At 47.0% G+C, this 18,410-nt stretch overlaps 1 protein-coding gene across 3 annotated transcripts in view; it reads right to left on the reverse strand.

Annotated features, from left to right (window-relative positions):
- The window catches only part of CLSTN1 (calsyntenin 1), a 76,879-nt gene extending 66,810 nt beyond the window's left edge, over positions 1-10,069 (reverse strand). For 2 of the 3 annotated variants that reach the window (XM_079916742.1, XM_079916743.1), the window contains exon 1: positions 9,738-10,069. In XM_079916742.1, coding sequence (XP_079772868.1) covers positions 9,738-9,828 — 91 coding nt within the window. In that variant the 5' untranslated portion in view covers positions 9,829-10,069. The remainder of the gene's footprint in view (positions 1-9,737) is intronic. The other variant, XM_079916744.1, reaches the window with a different exon arrangement.
- Positions 10,070-18,410: the final 8,341 nt, after the last annotated feature.

Raw genomic sequence — 18,410 nt, forward strand, 5'->3', positions numbered from 1 at the left:
CGGAAAGGTTTTAAATAGCAATTCTTAAGTAAAATTTTCTTTGATGAAAAACATTCAGTACATCGGACCGTAAGTCATTCGTTTAAACGATGCACATCAGTGAGTATTCTCTTGAAGGGGCCACCTGCACATACAGGCAGTTCCTGGCGTGGCTGACACTCTGCCTGCTGAGGGCCTCCTACACCCCTGCCTCTCCTCCACCCCGGCCACCCCAGGCAGTGCTGCCACCTGGGTGCCAGGGGGCTTGCTGGCCCGGGTCTCCTCTCTTCCGCTGCCTCTCTTTCGTTTTTGGGGTCGCCATGAACAGGCCTCACTCCCTCGGTTTCCTCGCACAGGCTGGGTCACTCAGGTCATCGGGCTCGTAGTCCCTCGACCTTTCTCTTCCTGGAGGCTCGTCTTCATTCCACGCCTAAGCCAGCATGCCTCACACGTTCTTTGAAGCTGCTCTACTACTCCAAGACCTACTTACCACAAAATGGGAACCAGCCTTTCGTTGGTTTATATAATGATTAATATTATAATGCTGTGTGTGGGCTGTGTTTTACTGCGTATTTGCCTGATTTTCAACTCGTAATGGGTAAACTGGTTTCTGACCATCACTTTTGGAGCTTTAAGCAGTTTGTAACAATGTTTCCAGGGGAAAACATAACTTGAGTTCCAATCTGAATTCCTAATAGAGTGATATGAATTGCCTTTTCAGGTCATCTGGGAATCAGAAATGGGTCCCAGGAAACAATACATCAAGACAAAGCCAGGTTACGGCAGCTGAAGACAGCACAGAGCTGGGGTAGTCTCACCTGGGCTGAGTTCCCCTGACCCAGGCAACCTGAGCTCAGAGAAATAAAATGTGCCTGAGCATTTCAGGAGACAAGATTTCAATCTGACCAGAACTAGACACGGACTGACTTTTGTTAGCCACCACTGGGGGTTTCCTCAGGCGCCAGGGTTCCACCACCGCCCACTGCACCAGCCTGCCTCAGTTTACCTGTCTGTACTTGGGTTTTCCAAAAGATAAGCAGGTACAGTCAGGACTGCTCTATTCCAAGGCAAAGCTTCTGCTCCAAATCCCCACCGGCTCTCCTATACCCCTGAGTTTCTAGATAAAACAGAAACTTCAGGAAACCCTTTTAGCCTTCTCCCTTCAGGCTTAAACAACCGAAGCCTGGCCTGAGTGGCCCATGTTTGCTTTCTCATTGCCCCTGGTTCACTCTGTCCATCAGTACTGAAAACCACATAAGCATACACCATTTTCATAGAAAAGAAAAAAGTGCAGTGAAGACATACTTGCCTTATGCATTACTTTTTAAAAGTAGTGATAAATATATCAAACCTTTCAATACTCAGAAAGGACTAATTCTAGAAAAAAATAGGGTCAGCAAACTTTATTAACTGAATAAGCAAATATATTAATTACTGGCACTTATGACCTTTCTAAACACTTCATCAAACAAGTATTAATGTTGCAGTTATTATTAATTGAAGTCACAATTGGGGGAGAGGCTATGTTACTAAATTATCCCACTGCTACATCTTCCTCCGATTAGAAAAGGTTTTAAAATGTCAGATTTCATATAAAAAAGCATTTAATTCATATTCCATTCTAGGCTTTGAATGTTTCTAAGATACAAATGGCTTCCCTTAATTAAGCAAGAGAAGGCTTCGTACACTTGGGCATGGACTTTTTGTTTGTTTGTTTTTTTGCAGTACGCGGGCCTCTCACTGTTGTGGCCTCTCCTGTTGCGGAGCACAGGCTCCGGACGCGCAGGCTCAGCGGCCATGGCTCACGGGCCCAGCCGCTTTGCGGCATGTGGGATCTTCCCGGACCGGGGCACGAACCCGCGTCCCCTGCAGGCGGACTCTCAACCACTTTGCCACCAGGGAAGCCCGGGCATGGACTTTTTAAAACCCCTGCCAAATGAAAGTGCTGTATTCAGGAATCATGTGCAGATATTATGGATATTTACAAACAACTCAGAAGCAAGATCAGAAACGTTGCCAACTTGGGGCTTTATAATTCAGGCTGAGGGATTATCAAGGGACCCAACCATTAACACAGCACTAGCAGATGAGGCGCTCAAAGGCTGAGAACGGCTGCTGCCTACCTTACCGTCCTCCCACCTTTCTCCATGACTGTGGCCCAAAGTGAGAGCGGCCTGGGGAGAAAATTAAATTCAGGCCAGTGCATTTTGCTACTTACTAGCTACTCTGATAAACACGTGAAACGCATGGCAAAAAGAAAGATTAGGGATTACCCAAGAATTTTAATTATTTCTGTTATCCTTGTTACTAATTCCACGAGTAATAGGAAACTGGCATGAATTAGTCAAGGCTCTTTAAAGGTAAATATAATCTGCTTGACGGAAAGGCTTTAATCCCCCAAGTCAAAAGCTACCCTGTTCCTCAGTTAGCCTCTACCTCCCATGTGCTCGCATTGTCTATTGTGAACTGAGTATGCTCTGTCCTTCGCCAGGTGCTGGGGGACAGAGCAGAGTGTGCAGTCTCCACCCCGAGGCCACCAGTGAATAAGTCTTGCAGTGGCGGGAGGGGGGTGCATCAGTGGGGAGGTGCCCCTGAGGAGGGCTGGGCCTCAGCTGCTTCATCTGAGAGGTGCCCAGAGGACCCAGGGCTCTGGCTAAAATCTCAGAGTCAGGCCCACATTCTATTAATACTCTGGCCACATTAAGTCTATCAAGACTCAGGACCAGTTTCCTGGGTGTGCCGGGCCCCATGCCTGGTTTAATGCTCTGCTGCCATCTTGAAATTCCTAATAATTTTTGAACAAAGGAGCCCCACACTTTGACTACGCAGCTGGTCCTATCAATATTCATCATTAACTACGTCTGAGATACACAAAATGAAATGTGACTGGATTCTGCATTTCAGATGGAATAAATTTTGCTCCTTAAAAGTCACTTATTAGACAACCTCATACAAATCACTCAAGTTTTACACTATCTACAATTTGAGTTTATGACCTTCAATTTTTTTTTTCTTGGTGGTCCTTAAAATGGAAGTACTGTATTAATACTTTTAAGATTTAGGAAGCGCTCAGAATAAATATGTCTTCACTATACTTTAAGCAGGTATTAAAGATGACATTCATTTTTACTGTTTTAAAATTCACTTTCAATCTAAAGACATTTCTAAGTGTTTTATACTATGAATTGAAGATTGGGTAAATAACAAATGGTTTAATTAAAGAATAAATCAAAGGACCAGACAAACCAATTTACTTTAACAAAGTACTTTTTAGCCAATTAGTATTAACAAAACTGTAATGAATGAAGAAATGTCATTTTCTAAACTAGTCATAGTTTAAGAATTCTAGTGTTTCTTACAATTCCTTTCATACAGTTAAGCCCTAGATATTTACTCTGCTGTGACTAGGGTGTCCCCCAATCACTGGGTCTGCAGCATTGTACTAGCTCATCCCTCAGACCACAGGCAGAAATCAGGGCCTGGGGGATGGACGCTTGGCCACAGATGCTCTCAGCCTTTCTTCAAGTGAGAGGTGACAAAAACAAAGAGCTGCATGGCTGGGTGCCTGCAAAGGTTTGAGGGATTGATAAGATTTAGTCCTAAGGAAAGCTGACTGAAGTCCCAAACAATGTTTGGAAGAAAACGGTTTCTTTGTGAGCTAGCAAGTGCCCAGGCTGAATGATCAATTGTCAGGGACGTGTGAAGAAACGTCTCTTTTACAGGGAAGGCTACTTTAGTGCAGAGGACAGACCTTTCAAAGCTCCTTTCAACTCAAAGTCTAATGTCCTGGGTAGAAATGATATGGGAGATAGGGGTGAAGGAAGGAGTTGGTTGGATGAAATGCCAATTTATCCCGAGAGCAGGAAAAAAAATCAGCAGCTTAGAAATGTCATAAGAAAACACTTAGACAACTGTGATATATGTATCTAATTAAAAAGATGCTCCTGGGAGTGATTATGGAGGTCAAGAGTGAATGTAGAATGGTGCAGCTACTCTGGAAAACAGTTTGGTACCTCCTCAAAATGTTAAACATACAGTTATAAGACTCAGCAATTCCACTCCAGTTATACACCCAAGAGAACTGAAAATGTATGTCCACACAAATATATGTCCAAGAGAACTGAACATGCATGTTCACAGCAGCATTATTCATAGTAGCCACGAAGTGGAAAACAACCCAAATGTCCATCAACTGATGCATGGATATATAAAACGTGGTCTATCCACATAGTATGGAATATTGTCTTAGTCTCTCTGGGCTCTATAACAAAATACCATAGACTGGGTGGCTTATAAACAACAGAAATGTATTTCTCACAGTCCTGGAGGCTGGGAAACCCAAGATCAAGGTGCCAGCAGATGCAGTGTCTGGTGAGTGCCCTTTTCCTGGTTCATAGCCATCTTCCCATTGTATCCGCCGGTGGCAGAAGAGGCAAGGGAGCTCTCTGGGGTCTCTTGCACAGGGGCACTGATCCCATTCGTGAGGGCTCCACCCTCATGACCTAATCACCTCCCCAAAGCCCCCACCTCAAAATACCATCACATTGGGGATTAGGTTTCAACATATGAATTCTGGAGGGACACAAACATTCAGTCTATAGCAAATATTATTCAGCTATAAGACGGAATGAGGCACTGATACCCACTACAACATGGATAAATCCTGAAAACACCATGCTAATTGAAAGCAGCTAGTCACAAAGGCCACATATTATAATGATTCCACTGATATGAAATGTCCAAAACAGGCAAATCCATAGAGACAGAAAGTAGATTAATGGTTGCCAGGGGGGAATGGGAAGAAGGGGAATTTGGAGTGATTGCTAAGGGATACGGGGTTTCTTTTGGGGGTGATGAAAATGTGCTGCAGTTAGACATTGGTGATGGGTGCACAACTGTGAATATACTAAAATCACCGAACTGCATACTTTAAAAGGGTGAATTTTATGGTATGTGAATTATATTTCAATAAACCTGTTTTTCAAATTAAAAAAGACTGGATGCAGGAAAGTCTTCTTTTGCCCTAAAACAATAAGTTCCAGAAAGTACAGATCAAGGTAGACTTGAAGAGTAGCAGACTTGATAGAACAGTTCTTGTCACGAGAGAATGAGACTGGTTCAAAACATATTCATGGGCTTCCCTGGTGGCACAGTGATTAAGAAACCACCTGCCAATGCAGGGGACACAGGTTCGAACCCTGGTCCGGGAAGATCCCACATGCTGCAGAGCAACCAAGCCTGTGCACCACAACTACTAAGCCTGCGCTCTAGAGCTCGCGAGCCACAACTACTGAAGCCCGCGTGCCTAGAGCCCGTGCTCTGCAACAAGAGAAGCCACCACAATGAGAAGCCCGCGCACCACAACGAAGAGTGGCCCCCCCCCCGCAACTAGAGAAAGCCCGCGCACAGCAATGAAGACCCAACGCAGCCAAAATAATAAAAAATAAAATAAAATTCAGACATAACTGCTGCAAAGAAAAATTCCAGGAAAAAAAAATTCATGCCCGACCAAAGGTAAAAAAGAAACACACGGTTCTTCTTCTACCATGCCACTGCATACTTCTCAATGGGGTTCTGGAATAGAAGGAAGTTAACTTTCAGATGTATCTTATTGGTTTTTAAGAAGTTCTAAATTCCATGACTTTGAAGTAATTGAATCTTTGCCTAGAACTTTAAAAATAAAAAAGCCTTAGCAACATATCTTGTGGAAGTTTTTAATCTAATATCATCCTACAGCTGAATGAGAAAATGAAGAAAAATCTCTCTAAAACATAGGGAAGAAAGGATCTATCAAATAGGGGACAACTGGATGCTGTGCCCCAACTCCTAGGTGGTGGTGACTCTATGGAAAAACGGGCACCTTGCATCAGGCTGACATGCGGGCAGGGCAGGACTGTCATAGTCTGAAGGTTCCTAACTCTGGCCTTTGCATAGCCTCTACTGGTGTCAAAATGTCACTTGTGAGGGTTTGGGGTTTTTTAAACAGTGCAAGAACATGACACTGCATAAATCATTTCCACCAACTTTGAATCTACATTCTGGAGATAGAACAGCTCTACTAAAAATCTAATATCACAAATCAATACCTTAAATTTCAATTATAAAAGATAAATTTCTTAAGTACCTCTGCTCTTACCAAATCATGACCAAAGTATATTTTTAAGAACGTAATGATCTAAAACCTCAATTAATCAGAAGGGGTGAGAAATAAGACTCAATGATTTTCAGAATAACCAAATCTCCCATTTTGTTTCAACTCTTATAAGCGAAAACTCTATCCAAAAAATTACATTTTCCTATCTTAGAAAGCAGTAACGAAAAAAATTCAATCCTTTTCTTTCATGTCTTAAATATTTAATATCCCTCAGGTTCCTCATCTTAAATGTTAAGAATTGGCTGAGTAAGCTTAACCAAGTCCTAAAACTAGTATCATGGAATTATAGCATTTTCTAATTCCAATAAAAAAATGTTATCACATTTCATTAAAAATTCATTTATTGGTCATATTCCTCATACCTAAAACTTAATTAACTGCTTTTTTTGGCTCAAAAATCAAATAGTACTGACCCAGATAATGTATGATATGAATGCCTAAAACTTCCTTTTTAAAAAGAATTTCTAGGAAACTGTTTGGTTTTATGGTTTTTTCCCTGAGAGTAGGATGCAGCCAAAAGCTGGACTCCAGTTAACTGAGGGTTCCAGTTAATCGAGTCACGGCTCTTAAATCGGAATACATTCAGGATTATTAACATTTTATTATTAACATTTTATTATTTCTTTCGTTATAGGTCTCGTGAAATAAATTTACTTTCAGCAATAAAAATGTTAAATTAAGTGTAATATTTAGGTCTATAATAAAATTATTTTTCCTCAAAGTTGCTTGTGAAAAACAAGGTAAAAAATTAAGCTTTCCCAAAAAGCTGAGAATTACAGTTTTTTTGAAAAATGAACTCGAAGTGGTAGCCACAGAGCTATAGCCGTCAAAGGCTGATACAGACTTTTATGATCTAATACTCCAATGCTGCAATCAACATAATGAATCCTTGAAAAATTACCTACTAATGAAGTCTTATATCCGTGTTGTAGAATTCAAGTTCCTTTATACTCTGTCTGTAATGCTTTTCTCAGTACGTAACACTTATCTGTCAGGTAAAAATTAGGATGTAAAGACACTACGCTGCCTAAACTGGAACAGAGTTATACATTCATTCACAAAACACTGAGTGCCTACTGTGTGCGGATACATATGTGAACAACACAGACCAAAATACCCTTCCACTTTGGGGCATATGTTCCAGTGAGGGGAGACAGGCAATAAACAGAATAAGTAAATAACAGAGCGTGTTAGAATGGGGTAAGTGCTATGGAGAAAAGAAAAAGTGAAGCAGGGGAGGGAGGACTCAGGGGTTCCAAGAGATGAAATTTCAACCAGGATGGTGAGGAGAGGCTCCACTGAGAAGTTTGTGCGCAAACAGAAAAGTAACAGTGAATGTTATCTATTGGTTTTGAAACGCATTACAAGATTGCATTTATTTTTATTTAATATTCATATAAGCTTTCTATTTTCTCTATTTCAGTTTTCTATTTCCCGATCACTGATGGACTGGAGAGAAGGAAGGCAGTATAGGGCATGCCAAGGAAATTTCTCCTAATGTTTTGGTTTACTTGAGTTTTTTTGAGAACTACAGCTACAATTAAAGTGAAATTTAGGGTTCTCCATAAAACAACGAATTAATAGTCACAATGGAATTTATATTACAAAACCTCACATTCTCTCCTTGTTTATACGTTATCTTTCCCCCATTATTTTTAGAGGTAGCTACAGTATGAATGAACAGCAGTTACTAATGTCACACTGTTTTGCAGGATTAAAAATTCAGGTATTAGTTGAAATGATCATCTTTTACAATTAGCCCACAGAAAGTGTCCCCACAAACTGCCTATTTAAATACAAAATTTATTTGTAACATCTCAAAATGAAATCGTTTTATTAGCATTTCATGGAACATTCATGAGACGTTTTTCTAACCTGCAAGCTGGAAAAAAAACAACAAATGCAATAGAATAACTGATGTTTAAAATGTGTTTTTATTTGGAAGACTAAGATTCTTAAGCATTATAAATGCACCAAGAAAAGCTTAGAGAAAGTTAGCAAATTACAAAGGACTCAAGCCCTCAACACGTCTTTCACATAAGATTTCTGTTAGTCCGCCATAATGAAGACATTTGATAGCTGAAATCTTCATTAATGCTAATGGACTAATTAATTAGCCCATTTGCTAATTCAATAATGAACACCAAATGCAGGTGAATGGACAAACTTAAGAAAATGTGGATTTTAACAAGAAATATTATCACTGACTAAACTAAATATACTTGAACTGTTCCCAAAATACCCAATCCAAGCACATATTTTTAAGCTGTGTGGGTTTTCCCCAAGAGAAGCAAACTTTGACATTTTTTCTTGGATCTATTAGACTTAGAGACCTCCATCCCACATCTGGAAAGAACATTTCAAACTTACCTTGATGTAAAATCAAACTGAGAACAATTAGCTACTTAGTGACTGAGACCTGAATTTGACAGAGTCAAAAGAATGTTAGAAATGAAATAAATGAAAGAAGTATTCAAAGTTTATCATCCTGGATGTGAAGAAAGGAACATACAACAAAACATGCACTTGCCTCTCCTGCCCTTTAATTTGGGAACACCATACTCTCTTGATATGTCATGCCCAGAAAGAGAAAATGATAATTATTTTAAAAGCTTTGCTAAATTGAAATATGACCATTTCATTCGGCCTTCCATCAACCCTCCCTCTCTCAAAATTTCTGATTTAAAAAATCAGAAGGATAGATCCAAGCACTCTATAGACTACACCTAGATTACTTTGCTCCGAGGCCGAGGAAAATGTTTATGATTCCAAGATCCACTCGGAAGCATATATCTGCAATGCGTAAGCTTTTCGTTGGCAAGATCAGTCAATATCAGAGAGCGTGTAACGCTGAAAAGATTAAGCGGTTGAAGGTTAAAACAACAACAAAACAATCGATTCACTAAGTAATATGTTTTGGCCAAGTAACCATAAAATAATTTCGGCCCTAAGGAATCAAAGAGCGGTTTCTCGTTTTTGCACGACCTAAATTACTGTCAGAAAAACTGCACCAAGGCGTCGGGGGTGGAGGAGAGGAAGATTTCTGACACCGGGTGAGACAACGGTCGTAAACCTCATCACAATTTCACCTTTGGGTGAAAAGGTGGGAGGGGAGCCAGAAGTTTCAGCCTCGGCTCGTTCGAAAACACGTTTAAAAGACCCTGGAAGGAGGCGGAAAAGGGCGCAGACGCCGCGTCCGCGGTAGAGCAGCAGCAGATAATCGGGATCTGGGGAAAGGATGCGGAGAAGTGGGCTCTTATGTAAGCACACACCAAAAATTGTGCGTGCAAACCCGGCCTGATGCACATCTCGGCACACAACACACGTACCCAGTATCTCACCCCAGGGATGCCTCCCCAGCCTGCGGGCGCTGCCGAGGAAGACTGACCGACACTTCGGCCCTTCTGCACGTCCCCCCAGATCCGCGCAGCCACCAACCCGGCGCGGGTGCGATGGGGGCGGCCAGCTTCCCCCCGGCGCCTGCAGCGCGCGTCCACAGCCTCTTGCACCGCGACCCAGAGCCGCGCGCCGGGCCCCGAACCCCGCGTCCCGACCCGGCTCCCGGCGCTCAGCCCCCGCGTCCCTACCCGGCCCCGACGCTTACCTCGCGCGGCCCAGACCCCGCCGCCGCACAGCAGCCCGGCCAGCAGCAGCCAGGCGGCCGGGGCCAGCGCGGGAGCAGGGCGGCGCAGCATCGCTCCGGCTCCCGGCGCCGCGGCCCGCCCGAGGCGGGAGCGGCAGGGACGCGCGCGGGGCGCCGAGCGGGGCTCTCGTGGCCCGAGGCCGGCTGCTTGGCGCTGCGGCGAGCACCGGGGTCCGAGGAGGCGCCGCCGCCGTGACGCTGGGCCGCGCGCTCGGGCCGCGGGCGCCCTCCCCTCGGCGCAGGCAGCGCTTCGCTGGAGGCAGAGGCAGCAACTAAGATGGCGGCGGCGCTCTCCCTCGGGTCCGGCGAGGGTACCCGGCCGGGGGCGGGGTGGCGGCGGGAGGGGCGGGGAGGGGAGCGACGGCGGGGTGGGGAGGGGAGCGACGGCGAGGCGCGCGCGCGGCGCCCCGGGGAGCGCGCGGGGCGTGGGGTGGGGGCGGGGCGCGCGGGCCTACGAACCCGCCGGCGGGTCCTGGAGCGCGCGCCCGCGGGGCCGCGCCGGGGATTTGGGCCCGAGAGAGAGGCTGGGAGAGGATCCGGGGGCTGCACCCCCCTGTCAGCTGCCGCAGCCGAGGCCATCAACTCCTCATCCCCACGCGCGCTCACAGGCCCCGGAGCCGAGCGAGAGCTACCCTGGGGCCCGTGCCTCCCCTTTCTCCCCTTCCCAACCCCACCCCAAGGAGTGCGGACCCCGCTGGAGGGTGCAGCCCAGGGCCGCTGAGCGCCAACACCCTGCGCCACTTGGAGCAAGTCACGTCGCCTCCCAGAACGTCGGTGCCCTCTTCTGCCAAGTGGCGGTGATGAGAGGGAGCTTGCGGGGTCGTGAAAGGTATTCAAGGAGACGAGGTCAGCGAAACGCGCTTTGTAAACAATCAAGGGCTGCGCAGCACGTGCTGCAGCGGTTCCAGCGCTGGGAGGGAGCTTGCTTGTTCCAAGTCCGTCCTGAATTTGTAACTCAGGATTCCTCCATTTGCTGAAGAAATCCGTCTGTGGCTTTTTAAAGGCGGGTTGTGCAGGTGACCCTTTCTAGATCTTAGTGTGATGCTAACGGTCCCTTAGAAATGCAGAAATCCAAATGGATGAAGAAGGGTCCCTTCAGGGCTCTTGGGTCCTCCTCTTTTCTTCCTGTCCTGGGGTCCCTACCTCCCCCCGACCCCTGGGGGCGCCTCACACTAGAGGAAAGGACCAGGACAGTCATGGATGGTCTCCTGAGTGCCAGGCACTGTGCCCTATGAGCCGACTTTATTGGCTTCATTTTGCAGAGAAGGAAACTCAGGCGAAATGACTTCCCTAGTTGAAACAAATACTGTAAAAAGATCAGCCCTCAAGGACAGGGCTGGCATTAAGGAGACACCCACAGCAAAGGTTAAACGATAAAATGTTAATTATTCAAGACTCTGCTGGAAGAGCTATCAAAGGTGATTCACCGCACAGTGATTGCGCTTGGCCCTGTTTGCTGAGAGGGTCTAACCGGCTGGTGGGCTTTGTGGAGACGCTTTGTCGAGACCAGCTTGGGATGGGGTGAGGGAGGGTGGGCGGGCAGCCTGGGAGGCTGGGAGGAGAATGAGTCACTCAGTTTGTGGAGAGCAGAGGACTTATTTAGGAGAGTAGTGGGTGAAGAGCCCAGAAAGGTAGATCGAAGCCATTGTGAGGTGCCTTAAATGTCAGGATGAGGGATTTGGACCTAATCCTACAGGCCACAGGAAGACCTTGGACAGCAGTGAACAGAGGTGTGATGTGACCTTGGAGGGAGTTTCAAAGCAGTCTGCGATGGAATATGCTCTTCCCTGTCCTTTGTCCCTCAAAATCATCCTCCACCAAAGCCTGAAGACTCCACATCTCATCCCCCTGCCCATCCCGCCCCTGAGTCCAAGAGGACTAGACTCCCTTGGATAGACCCCTCCCCCAGGCACCTGCCTGGCCCCCCATTTGCCATCTCCAAGCCATGCCCCCCACTCCTTCTCTCCAGCACTGCAGAGTCATCCTCTCCGGGTGTTGCTGTTGCTTCCGGGCCTTCCTGGTTCCCAGTGGCTCCCTGCTGCCACCTCATCAGGCCCAGACAGCTCTGCTGGGCTTCCCACCCCTCATGCCTGGGCCCCACCCAGCTGACCTCAGGGCCCACTGTCTCACCACTCTCTGAGTTCAAGTTCATTCCTTCCCAGGGGCAGCATGACATAGTACACCATCCCCAACCTTTGCCCTGAGCCTCAGGTCCTACCAGTGCACTTTCTGGGCTGCCTCCTCCAGGAAGTCCTCTGGACTATCAGGCCCTCGCTCCCCAAACCCACATGCTCTTAACCCAACAATCCAGGCTTCGTAATCTGCTACTTTGTGCTGTTGATTGACTACTCCACATGTGTCCTCTTCTTCTCCACACTATTCTAGTGGGAAGGACCCAGATGGTACAGTCAGACAGCACTGGATAGGAATTCTGGCTTCTGCTACTACGAATGACCTTGGACAAGTTACAGAACCTTCTGAATCTCTTTCCTCACCTGTGAAATGGGATAATGATACCTATTTCCTAGAGTTGTGAGAATTAAATGAGATGATGCAATTAAAGTGCCTCCTAGAGACTAATATACAATAGGTCTAAACCTATGGTAGTTTGTTCTTTTCCTTCGAGCTCCTAGCGTACTGCTGAACATACAGTAGGTCCTCAATAAACACTCGGTGATGAACGAAATGAATTGCTGAGTTAGTTTTTTATTATTATCATGCAGATCACATCTCAGAGAGTAAAAAACATAGCCTGTAGGTTTCCAGGGACCTTGGAGATTTACAAAACATAAAATCAGAAAGGCATAATCTCAGAACTATGTTTTGAGTCAATAGGCTGATGCCAAGAGGGAAAATGTATTCAGTTCTATAAGCAACACAAACTGAAGCTCTTTGGTGTCTGCAATCCTGATCCCTTTATCTTCTTACCCACTCTGTCCCTTAGAGAAACAGAGACATAGATCTAAGCAGGTCCAGCGGCAGGTGGGCAGGCAGGCGGCCCCAGAGCTCAGTGCAACCTGCACACGCTGAGATAGTGCCCATAGGACAGTTAGTCCAGCTGCAAGGCTCAGCTTGAGCGTGTTGGAAGCCAGGGAAACCAGTGAACTCAGTCTCTGGTTGGCCTGACGATAGCCTCAGCCATATTGGCACTTTTCAGAGGTCTCCACGTGATGGATGGCCTCAAAATGGCCCTGAGATGGGGATCGATCCAAGCTGAGGCTATGGGTAGCAGAGAGGGTCCTTGCCTGAGCCAAGCCAGCTGCTGACTCAGCAGCAGCTCTGGGAGCCCTGGAGTGGGGGAAATGAGGCACCACCCAGGCCCATCCTTAGGCGGCGACTGACTGGGAGGTTGAGCCGGTGGCTTTGTCAGCCAGGCAAGGAAGACTTGATCTTTTGAACGTATAGTCAGCCCATCTGTGCAGTAAGTAGAGAGGACACAGAATTTCCATGGTGCCGCATCTTTTGAAATGGCTTTTGCTAATAACAATAGCCTAAGCTTTCTACCTGGAAGTGACATATTACTTATGCCTCCAGCAACTCTTTCCAGAAGGTACTTTTATGGTTCCAGATGAGCAAATGTAAAATTTGCTCAGCTCATTGCTCGAAAGAAGGACACCTGGGATTCAATTTCATGTCTGAGCCCAAACGATGCCTTCTCCCTACAGGAAATTACGCCCAAGATGCAAAAAAAAAAAAGCCCTGCACGGGATCCCACAACTTGGAGCCAGCCTGCCCCTCCACGTCAGCCCCTCCAGCTGTCCGAGGTCCTGGGAGGCATTCCTCATCCAGGCTGGGGTTCCTCACTGGATTGTTCATTCCCAAGTCCAGAGTAGAAACGGCTGAAATGAAGGCTTATGCAGGAAGGCTCTTTGCCAGAAGGCCGAGTCCTTCTCTGGTGGGCGGGTTATTACTATTAACACAGCATGTGCTGCTCGGCCAGTGTTTGTGGAACCGAAGCTGGAGGCAAGCAAGCCATCGTTGTGGCCGCTCTCCTAATGATGTTCTTGGGGGAAAACCCACTTCAGGGCTGCGTGGGAGAAGGTTGTGAGAATCTTGATGAGAGTGACAGATAGGACTAAAACCACAGCCCCAGCACCACCACCAGGGTTCCCCGAGGCCCTGGAAGCCAGGAGGTCTGGCCCCATCGCTGCCTTCTAATCGCCTGGCCAGGTCACTCCATTGCCGTTAGAAGGGATAATTAATGAGGGACGAGACGACGTGTGCTTAAGAGCAGGAACTCTGGTGGGACAAACCCATATCTATCCGCTTCCTTCCCTTTTATAATATTTCCATTTAATCTTTTTTTTTAATTTATTTATTTTTGGCTACCCTGGGTCTTCGTTGCTGCGCACGGGCTCTCTCTAGTTGCAGCGAGCGGGGGCTACTCTTCGTTGCATTGCGCGGGCTTCTTAGTGTGGTGGCTTCTCTTGTCGCGGAGCACGGGCTCTAGGCGCGTGGCACTCTAGTAGTTGTATCACGTGGGCTCAGTAGTTGTGGCTCACGGGCTTAGTTGCTCCACGGCCTGTGGGATCTTCCCGGACCAGGGCTCAAACCCATGTCCCCTGCATTGCGCCACCAGGGAAGTCCCTCCATTTAATCTTATAGGATTATATTAAATATTGGCATGGGTCCAAAGTCAAATCTAGAAAGCAAGATGCTCAGAGAAGTCTCGTTCCATTCCTGCCTCTTCCTTCCTGTCCCCTCCTCCCCTTGAAGATGACCATTTTGTCTTTTTTGGCTTATCCTTCTATTGTGGGAATTTTTTTTAATGCAAGTGAATATTTAGATATGTCTCTCCCTTTCCTAGATAAAAAGCAGCCTATCACGGGACTTCCCCGGCAGCCCAGCGATTAAGACTCTGCACTTCCACTGCAGGGGGCACGGGTTCGATCCCTGGTCAGTGAACTGATATCCCCCATACCATGCAGTGCGGCGGGGGGTGGGGGGGGAAGCAGCATATCGCACCAGGTGTTCTGCATCTTGATTTTTTTCACTTAGTAAAATATCCTGGAGATGGTTGCATCTCAGTATACAAACAGAGTCTTCATTCCTTTTCACAGATGCATAGTACTCCCTCGTGTGGCATAATATTGTAATATAATAAGAAATCCATATTTGGCCTTTGTCCCCAGATCCTAGCACAGAGCTCCTAAATCCCTTGGAATTTCCTGGGTGACAGGAGCATCTTTTGTTCTAATGAGGTGATTCTTGGTGGGCTCCTGGATAGTTTCAGGATGAGGGCCAGTCACCAGAAAGACCAAGCCATGATTAGAAGCTTGGAAATTTCAGCCCCACTCTGCCCCAACCTCAGGGAGAGGAAGGGGGCTGGAGATTGAGTTAATAATCAATCATGCCTACATAATGGAGTCTCCATAAAAATCCCTGAACTACAGGATTCGGCGAACTTCTGGGCCAGTGAACATACCCACTTGCTGAGAGAGTGATGCACCCCAACTGCACAGGGACAGAAAGCAGCTCCTGTACTCGGGACCTTTCCAGATCTTGATCTAGGGACGTTTCCATCTAGCTGTTCATTTGGATCCTTTATAATATCCTTTATAATAAACTGGGAAAGGGAAGTCGGGTGTTTCCTCGAGTTCTGTGGGTCATTATATCAAATTATTGAAACTGAAGGGGGGGTCACAGCCAGATCAGACAAGTGTGGGTAACCTGGGGACCCACTACCTGCGATTTGCAAAAGAAGTAGAGGCAGGTGGGGCTGAGCCCTAACTCGTGGGGTCTGCACTAACTCTAGGTAATTAGTAGATTAAGTTCATTTGTAGGACACCCAGTTGATGTCCACAGAGAATCAGAGAATTTTTGGTGTGGAAGACCCACACATTTGGTGTCAGAAGTGTTGTGAGTAGAGGGGACTTCCCTGGTGGCACAGTGGTTGAGAGTCCGCCTGCCGATGCAGGGGACACGGGTTCATGCCCCGGTCTGGGAAGATCCCACGTGCCGCAGAGCGGCTAGGCCCGTGAGCCATGGCTGCTGAGCCCGTGAGCCACAACTACTGAAGCCCACTAAGCCTAGAGCCCATGCTCTGCAACAAGAGAAGCCACCATGATGAGAAGCCCGCGCACCGCAACGAAAAGTAGCCCCCGCTCGCTGCAACTAGAGAAAGCCTGCGCACAGCAGCAAAGACCCAATGCAGCCAAAAGTAAAATTTTTAAAAAAAGAGGTGTTGTGAGTAGAGAAAGAGTTTTCCTTCCTGCGGACACACTGGAGTTTATTTCATCAGTTCCCTAATGATGTGTTGTTTCAAGTCTTTTGCTTTTACAAAGAGTGAGGCAGTGAGCCTTTTTGTATTTTTGCCAGTTGTACTGGTTTCTCCCTCTGTGGCCTTGGGTAAGGTTCTCCACCTCTCCAATCTCTGTATCTCCATCTGTAACATGGAGATAAGTCAGTGCCCACCTCCCTGGGTGGATGTGAGGGATAGAGGAACCCACGCACGACATCAGCTGTTATCATTATCATTTCTGTCCATGGCTCGGGGCTTTACGTCTCTCTGGAAGTGGCAGAAACCCTGACTTAGGAAGGGGCATTCCTGTGGTCTCCAGAGACTCGGCTTGGGGTGCATGGGTTTGGGTTAGACTCTCTCCAAAGCTTTCTATAGCTCTCCACTTGCAAAGGAACCAGGAATTCCCACACATGAAGCATCGGCTATCTCTGGCTGGTGAAATTTTCCAGGAAAGGAAAACTCACCTTGACACAGAAGCCACGCAGCTCACTTTTGCACCCCCAAAAGTGACAGAGATTGAGCTTTCCTGCTTATCCTCACTCCCAAAGTTAACACACAGCCTTTTCTCCTCTCTTTGGATGGGCTGCCAGGGGATGCACGCGTGCCACTCACTTCTGCGCCATGGAGAGGAGGGGTGGCTTTTTTTTTTTTTTTTTTTGGCGGTACGAGGGCCTTTCACCGCCATGGCCTCTCCCGTTGCGGAGCACAGGTACCGGACGCGCAGACCCAGCAGCCACGGCTCACAGGCCCAGCCTCTCCGCTGCATGTGGGATCCTCCCGGACCGGGGCACGAACCCGTGTCCCCTGCATCGGCAGGCGGACTCTCAACCACTGCGCCACCAGGGAAGCCCGAGAGGAAGGGTGGCTATTTTATTCTGCAGCACCAATCATACACCCAATACGCTATACACACACACCACATATGGGCAAACGTGGTCCCTCTGAGGGCACACAAGCCAAATATGATGTGCCCTGTCTGCATACAACACGCTGATGGAAAGGACTAGACTGGGTTTCCAGGGAGGAGGGAAAGGCGAGGGCAGAAACTGCCCAGAGGAAACACGGCCACTGTTTGGGCACAGTGGAAACAGCACCAAACTTGGGTTCTATCCGTAGCTCCATCATATTTCCTAGAATTACGGGGGAGGTTGTAGAATAAGTGGTTAAAAAAAATGGGAAGGTTGTCTTACTCACACGGTCTTACTTCAGATATACCTGGGTTCCGATTACTAGCAGAAAAGACCAGACAACCTAGATACTCTGAGCTTCAGTTTCCTCATCTGTAAAATGGTCATCATCACCATCGTCTTCATCATCAACCTCCTTCAGATTTTTTTTTTTTTTTTGGCCACGACATGCAGCATGCAGGATCTTAGTTCCCCGACCAGGGATCAAACCTGTGCCCCCTGCAATGGAAGCTCGGAGTCTTAACCACTGGACCGCCAAGGAAGTCCCATACCTCCTTTAGATTATTGTGCGGATCAAGTGAGAGAATGCATATAAAGAGTTTAGCTCAGTCTGAGACACATATTAGATGCTCAGTTAGTGGTAACTGCTCCCACGATGATGACGATGGTGCTGATGATATATATGAATGTACTTGAGATGTCTAAGGAGTTGATGATGGTTATAATAACTACTTTCATGCAGCCCTTTAGATTTTGCATCTGTTTAGCATACTTCCTTTCTCAAGGGCATCTGATGCGTTTGGGACTCACAACAACCTCCCTCATAGGGGTTTTTATTTAACTGATGGGAAGCAGGAGTTCAGAGAGGTTGAGTGACTTGCCAAGACCGTGCAGCATAGAATTAGCAGAGGTTCCTCTGGCCTTTTTGTGTTTTTTCCTGGACCAGCAAATGACAGTAAAAATCAAGAGCCAGATTTCAGAAACTCTGGCTCTTTCAAGCCTCCCGTTCGTTTAATTGCTCAGGGATACCTTTTTCCCCTCCTTCCTCATCTGTGTAGCAGGGATTAATCACCCCCAGAAATCAAGAAATAACGAGCATGACTCACATGGCGAGTGTTTGCTGCGCAAGAAGCATTCTGTGCATTATCTGATTTCAACGCTGGCAGCGATCACACGCAGTGAATACCATGATTATCATGCTTTTACAGAGTAGGACGCTGGGGCTGAGAAAAGTCAAGTAATTTGCCCCAAGGTCACAAAGCTCAGTGGTAGAGCCAGGATTCAAACCTGTATCTGTCTGGCCATAAAGCTTAAGCTCTTACCGACATCACTAGCTCCCAGAAACTGCTCTGATGGTGAAAGTTTCTGCAACACCGGGAAAAGTCAGAGGGGCGTCCAGACGGGAAAACTGCTTGGCTGACCTCCATCCTGTCCAATACCTCTTCCAGCTCTGGGAGCTCCTGGTATGGTGGATGCATGGTCAGG

The sequence above is a fragment of the Stenella coeruleoalba genome (assembly GCF_951394435.1).
Source record: "Stenella coeruleoalba genome assembly, chromosome: 1".
Classification (NCBI taxonomy): domain Eukaryota; kingdom Metazoa; phylum Chordata; class Mammalia; order Artiodactyla; family Delphinidae; genus Stenella; species Stenella coeruleoalba.